General features: G+C 38.3%; 1 protein-coding gene across 1 annotated transcript; it reads right to left on the bottom strand.

Moving 5' to 3' along the window:
- Positions 1-796: 796 nt before the first annotated feature.
- Positions 797-6,653, bottom strand: LOC139939007 (techylectin-5A-like). Its single transcript, XM_071934713.1, has 5 exons — positions 6,515-6,653; positions 4,655-4,882; positions 2,735-2,883; positions 1,706-1,985; positions 797-1,180 (listed from the first exon to the last, which is right to left on the bottom strand). Exons 1-5 carry the CDS (start codon positions 6,555-6,557, stop codon positions 888-890), a joined length of 993 nt encoding a protein of 330 aa, XP_071790814.1. The 5' UTR covers positions 6,558-6,653; the 3' UTR covers positions 797-887.
- Between the last annotated feature and the right edge of the window lie 316 nt (positions 6,654-6,969).

Here is a 6,969-nt window from a genome sequence, read left to right as displayed (position 1 = left end):
CACGACGCCGTCCCAACAATTTTTCTAGCTAGTGGGAAGTCGAAGAAGGTATCTGAAAGACGTGACGAACTCAGAGGAGCATTTGCTAACGATGAAAAAATTCGGGTAAGTTTGAACTTTGAGGGTATGTTTTTAGCTTTTGCCAAGTGACACGATTTTTTGTTGGTACCGCATGCGATTCACCGTGCGTGCAGGTCATATGTGACCGTCCGCCCATTATACAGCAGCCATAGTGCGTGCGTGCAGTCTGCTCCGTGGCCGTATTTCTATAATAATACGTAGACCCACATCTTACAACCCATTTGGTCACTAAAAAGTCGCATAGTTAAATAAAAATAGCAGCAATAGCTTTTGTAAAAACCACTAGGCGTTCAACATGTTCAAGTTTCAATGTACGTATGTGTGTAAAATCGTGTCTAAATTTGTTTTGATATGCCATGTTCCCAGACGTAATGTACGGGGGCCCGACTACAAATTTTCTCTCCAAATATCGCGCCTTGAAATACGTCACGAACAGCGCCCTCTCGGGTCGGGGCCTACTCGTAAATTTGTAAATACAATCAAAACTAAGATTTTTAAACCTTAGTTAACTTTTTATTCACATTCCTCTCATAAAAACACATATTTTAGTGACAAAAGCTTTATTTAAAAAAAATACCACTTCCAGGTGACTTTAAGTATAATTTTAGTTAACAAGTCCAATATCGATTTTTATTCTTTTATTTTCTGAGTCGTATCTTGTTTTTCTTTTGATGAGTGAGGATGATATAATGAGATTTTAAGACGAGTCCAGAAACGTTTTTTTTTTATTAGATGTCTTTGATTTAATAGATTAAAATATAACTTGATTTTTAAATCTGGGTAATATTCCAAAAATTTGTTTCCTTTCAACCTCCACGACGACGCATTTTCATTTCAGTGCGCGTTATTTGCGGGTAGGTGAGGCTCCACACGATGCCGCGGCCGTACTGATCGTCTAGGGGTTCCTGAGAATACTCGCCGTTCAGGTTACTGTGCGGCCCGACACCCCAGCCTGTCTCTGTGCATCGATTGAACCACCAACCTCCCTTCAACTCATCGGCGCAGTTCATGGTGGGTTCGGCATCGTTGTCCTGATCGTGCGTCGTGAAGGGCTGTCCGTTGGATGGTGGTTCGTCGCCGGTAAGGGACAGACAGTCACCTGGTGGCAGATATAATGAAACATTTATTTACCTGTAGGCCCCTTTGTTGCAGTATGTGCTGTTGATTCTCTGTAGTTCTCTTTTGTCGCCCATAGCCGCAGTGTCTTTAATAGGCACGTTGCCTTGGATCGGACGAGCTGGTCTTTGAAAACCGTTTGAAACCGTTTGTTATGAAATGCATATGGTTAGAAAGATGTTTTTATAGTAGAAAAAATAATGATCCACACAAGTATCACTCGAAATTGCACGGTTTTCCTTCTACGTCGCGAACTAAACGGTCGGCCATTTTATGGAGTCAAAATTTTGACTACACAAAATGGCCGACCGTGTTTCTTCGCGACGTAACAGAAAAAACGAGCAATTTCGAGGCATGTTTGTGTGGATCATTATATTATACTTTTAAATCATCTATCTAACCATTTGCATTTCGTTAGAAACGGTTTCAAACGCTTTTCAAAGACCATCTCGACCGATGAAGGGCAACGTGTTCCTTTTGGGTGTTGCTTTTCTGACACCACACTTACCCAAAGGGTTATCGGGATCAGCTTGAAATTCACCAACATGAAGAATGTAGTTCTCTCCATCGACACGAAAATCATTATACACCCCATACTGTTGGCTTCCATCATTGATTGTTAGCCTCACCTCCATCTGCCATCCCTTCTCCCCAGCTACGGGTTCAGTGAGACGACGGAGGACCTCGTTCCCCAGCCAGAACGACTCTTCCTTGTCACCGAAACCATCCCTATACTCGGCCCAGCTGCGGATGAAACTCACCGTGTCGTTCACGCGTCTCTGGAAAACCTGTTTAAAGGAAAATGAGGGTTAAAACCATGTTTCAGATGATTTGTTTGTATTAAAACCTAGACGAGTTGTGCGTTCAATCACGTCGAACGTTCTTATCGTGTCCAAACACTCGTTCCGTCCCAACTTGACAACCACACCAACTGTAACACGGGTTAGGTTATGGGACTGAAAATAAAAGGACTTTCACGGGAATGGGACTTGAAACAAGTCTAAAAGGCCTGCTCTATGGGCCTTCTTAGATCATGACGATAATGTCCCTTTGTTTTGCAATATTTATGTTTAAAGACACTGGACACTATTGATAATTGTCAAAGACAAGTCTTCTCACTAGTGTACAAACATGCACAAAATAACAAACCTGTGAAAATTTTAGCATAATTGGTCGTCGAGGTTGCGAGATAATAATGAAAGGAAAAAAAAAACAGCCTCGACACACGAAGTTGATTGCTATCATTCAGATGCTTGATTTCGAAACTTCAAAATCTAATTCTGAGGTCTCGAAATCAAATTAGTGGAAAATTAATTCTCGAAAAGTTCAGATGGAGCTGTTTCTCACAGTGTTTTATACTGTCCATTGCTCGTTACCAAGTAAGTTTTTATGATAATCAATATTTTGAGTAATTACCAATACAGGGTGTTTAAAAAAAAAGTATACATTTAGAAAAGTGCATCCCAATTGGATTTTTCAAAATGTATACTTTTTTTTTGAAACACCCTGTAGTGTCCGAAAACAGCCATCAACTTACAATCCATCCTCCGTTGTCGGTTGTCATATCACAATAAACATCGATACCATTTGGATACTGGCTTGGATAGATGGTGTACATGCCACTCATGTCTTGACCACTCTCCTTTATGGCCTGACAATCAGCGGGGTTGGTCGGTTGTGTAACGTCTGCCATGGAAGTCAGTGAAAAGAAAAAATTATGAGTTGTTGTAAGTAATGCCTTTGTTATCAACAAAACACATTGGTGATGTGCTCCAATTTTATGAGTCGTTTTTTCGAAAATATCTGCATGGAGAAACAAACCAAAACAGGCAAACAGGGGCGATTCTTTTCCCCCCTTTAAATGCCAAAGTATATCTTGGTAGGTTCCAGTTCTCCCATCCATGCATCACCGAGCTCCAGTTCCCACCTTCGTCACCAAGCTAAGCCGCATCATCAGTATTTAAGCAGGGGCTACAGGAAAATCTCAATATTTTAACTATATCTTTTTTTTTTTGACAAATAGACATCGTATACCGTCACGAGTCCTTTGTCGCGCGGGTTTGTTTGACCTCGCGTTTTTCAGAATTTTGGCTGCGAGAGTTTAGAAAAAACATTTTTACCATGTTTTAACGTGAGGTAAGAGACTCGTTAGGTATATATTTTTTTCCTATGGACTCCATCTAAAAGAAAAATGTAATAACTATATATTTCAGAGCGTCCTGTAGCCCCTCTTTAAGCAGTATGCAGCATCAGAGTCCAGATTGAGTCATTATGCTAACCTTAAAATATCTTACTATTTATATCGATTTTAAGGGAACGTACACTGGTTTTTGCAACCATTCGATTGTTTTAATCCTAAATGTAAACTTATACAACACTATCCTGAGGAGACAACTTCATTTCAAAAGGTAGCGTTTTTAAGATATTGCCGAAAATCCGGAGTGGTTTAGTCAACGCAGGAGTAATAATTCGTAATTGGAATACACAATCTAAGAAATGTTAAATGCAGAAAATTTCTCAGATTGAAATGTTTTGAAATCCCTCATTCTCTTAAAGACACTGAACACTATTGGTAATTTTCAAAGACCAGTCTTCTCACTTGGTGTATCTCATTCAACACACAAAGTAACAAACCTGTGAAAATTTGAGCTCAAATGGTCGTCGAAGTTGGGAGAGAATAATGGAAAGACCTCAAAATAAAATTCGGAGGTCTCGAAATCAAATTCAAATATTTTAGTGAGAAATCACTTCTTTCTCAAAAACTATTTTGCTTCAGAGGGAGCTGTTGCTCACAATGTTTTATACTATCAACAGCTCGCCATTGCTCGTTACCAAGTAAGATTTTATGCTAACAATTGTTTAGATTATTACCAATAGTGTCCAGTAACTCTGTATGAAAAAAGCACATTCATGGGAATCGTTTCACAACATCTTACACATTCTCAAATTCAATTAAAAAAAAAAAAAATAATCCATGATACTTCGAAAAAAAAAAGTTTCTCAAAATGGTGTATACCATCGAAAGCTACTGTACTTATGTTGTTGTTGTCATTAGTTTAAGGGGTGGTAATACCGGAAGACATCCTTTTAACAAGAAACGATTTTTAAAATGCAATTTAGCTTTTGTTTCAAAGAGCCAAATCACAAGTTAATTTGTCAAATTTAAACAAATTTGAATTCTGAAACTTCGGTTTACTTTTGCTTTTGTTGTGTAAATAATACTTTAAAAAATCATTCCTGTAAAGAACCGGCTTCCAACACAAGCGCATTCCGTCTACGGCAAGACCCCAAATGCGCTGTACAAGCATGTATTAATTTAAAGAACATAAACAATTCTAAAACACACATTACTTAATACAAAAATGATGAATTAGGTGTAAAGATAAGAGTCATACATTGGTTATATTACGTATTTTTCAAAGTCTTCCCCAAATACCGCCCCCGCTTTGTAACTTACCGCTACAGTTGAACTTCTTGCGTATTTCAGTAACCTCCTTGGTGGTGAAGGGTTGATCCTCGTACTTTGGTTGAAACGCTCGTTTCGGAGTCATCGAGTTCATTCCACCGAGGCGGATGACGGTGCATCGGCAGGGGTCGCGGACCGGCAGCACCCATCGGAGTTTGTTGCCGTGGCTGGGGTCAGGTTCGTTCCCGTAGTGACACACCTCACTCGAGACCAGGGGAACTTTCGTAAGAGATCAAGAAAGAGGAAAAGAGAATAATTTCCTATTTTTTTCCAACGGTGATTCGAACGAGGAATGCTCTCTTATTGTCTATGGAATGTTGTGTGTCTTTGTTGTCCCGGTCTTTGTTAGTCTTGTGCTTTGTGCCTTGTCTGCTCTGTTGTATTGTATATGTATTGGATCTTTTCTTTATATGGGCACTCCCTAACACAAGCTGTGCTTACTTGGTTGTTGCCCCAATTTCCTTCATTTGTGTGTATCATTTTGTAAACATTGCATTTATATTGATTGAGGAATTGGAAATAAATGTTGTACTGAACTGGACTGAACTGAACTGTTATACAGGCCTGTAATTACACAAAGGCCACGGAAGCTATGGCCTTTGTTGCCCTTTGGCAAGAAGTTCCCATATACTTTAAGATTTTCAAAAGGAAGTGCCCTTTGAAAAATGATAATGGCCTTTGCCCACTCAAAGATGAAATCCCAGGCCTGGTTATAGTTTACAAATATTGATTAACTGTATAGGCAAAGTATACCATTTTTAATTTTTTTTTATTAATCCTATATACATGTAAATGTATACAATACTAACATGTGAAAATGTCCTTTCGAAAGGTGGTCTTGTTTTTAATTTAAAATATCGCCGAAAAACCGGAGCTAATAATAGGCCTATATTATGTCCACGAAGGAAGAATAATCACACTCAATCTGAGACGTTTGGGCATAATAAAAACTCAATATCTTTTTTCATGACCATTCGAAATTAAGTGTTTGTTTAAACGCTTTAAACTATATCGAAAGCTGCTGTGGTTTCTAAAAACAAAATGAATTGCAATTAATTTTAACAGTGATTACCAAAGGTATATATACATTCAATCTAAGCCTTGTATACAATTATGTAACGTGTAATCTGAGTATAGACTCAACTTAATATGGGCCTTGCTAATTTCGAACAATATATTGATTAGATTTGTAATAATTCAACTCGTGAAGGAAATTATGCGGTATGCAAAACAAAACGCATTATGCGATGATTTTGTGACAATTTTGATTTTTCATCTTATGGAATAAGTCAGTCATTCAAACTAGTCATTGAAACTAAGTCATTTAAACTCTCCAATTCCTTTCAGAGAATGCAATAGCAATAGCATTCTCGGAAAGGTTTATTTAACCCAGTCGAAAACAATTCATTGCAGAGAAGCCAGCGTCCAAAGACAAGCGTAAGTTGTTTTTCCCCACCCAAACATTAGTATACATTATCTGCAATATTTCAACAAGTTGTCATGGTTGGTACAAAATGCAAGATGATCGAGATGTCTTCTCTTAATAATAAAAAAAAAGGTACTGGACACTATTTGTAATTACTCAAAATAATTGCTAGCAATGAGCAATGGAGAGCTGCTGATTTTTTATTTTTTTTTAGAAACGGCTCCCTCCTGAAATTTTGTTTTTGAGCTGAGAAATATGTAAATTTTCACTCAAATGTCAAAAGACTTCGTGCCTGAAGCCGACCAAGTCAAAATATGTTTGTTATTTTTTGCATAATGTTTGGGATACACCAAGTGAGAATACTGGTCTGTGACAATTACCAAAGGTGTCCAGTGCCTTTAAAGGGAAGGTTTAAGTCAACTTACCGACCACGAGGGCCACCAATCCAAGAATCGTCTCTACTGCCATTGAAGCAACATACACAAAAACAAGACACAAAATGCGCTCCCAGAAAAGGGTACCAAACAACTGGTACTTTAACCGTAAAATGCGGAATGCTAAATTAACGACACGTATCCACTGCGAGCCTTCAACGTTAAACACGAAGTGCGTGTCTGCCGACGCGTTGTGGTATTTAAAAATAGCAAAATACATCAAAATTGAGTGATGTGTCAGAATTTCAGAGAGCACAAAAGTGGTGCTTTTACTTGCTGCATTATTCAACAGATATATATATATCCATGGTTACAGGTATGGTTCACATTCACTTATTGGAGGGAAAAGTCATTCAAACGCCATCAGTTTCCATTAGACACGCTTTGCAGACGACATGAAATTTGTATTTTCAGTTAAAGGGTCTATGTAACTTTTGTAGGACAAA

Source organism: Asterias amurensis, chromosome 6 (assembly GCF_032118995.1).
Source record: "Asterias amurensis chromosome 6, ASM3211899v1".
In the NCBI taxonomy this organism is placed as follows: Eukaryota; Metazoa; Echinodermata; class Asteroidea; order Forcipulatida; family Asteriidae; genus Asterias; species Asterias amurensis.
Note: the sequence above shows the minus strand (reverse complement) of the source record. Positions and strands in the feature narration are given on the sequence as shown.

Excerpts from the sequence above, each read along its gene's own strand:
- LOC139939007 (XM_071934713.1), bottom strand. The coding sequence starts at position 6,557 with ATGGCAGTAGAGACGATTCTTGGATTGGTGGCCCTCGTGGTCG. Across the intron at positions 2,884-4,654 it reads CAAGAAGTTCAACTGTAGCG|ACGTTACACAACCGACCAAC; the intron begins GTAAGTTACAAA and ends CTTCCATGGCAG. Across the intron at positions 1,181-1,705 it reads TGATCCCGATAACCCTTTGG|GTGACTGTCTGTCCCTTACC; the intron begins GTAAGTGTGGTG and ends ATCTGCCACCAG.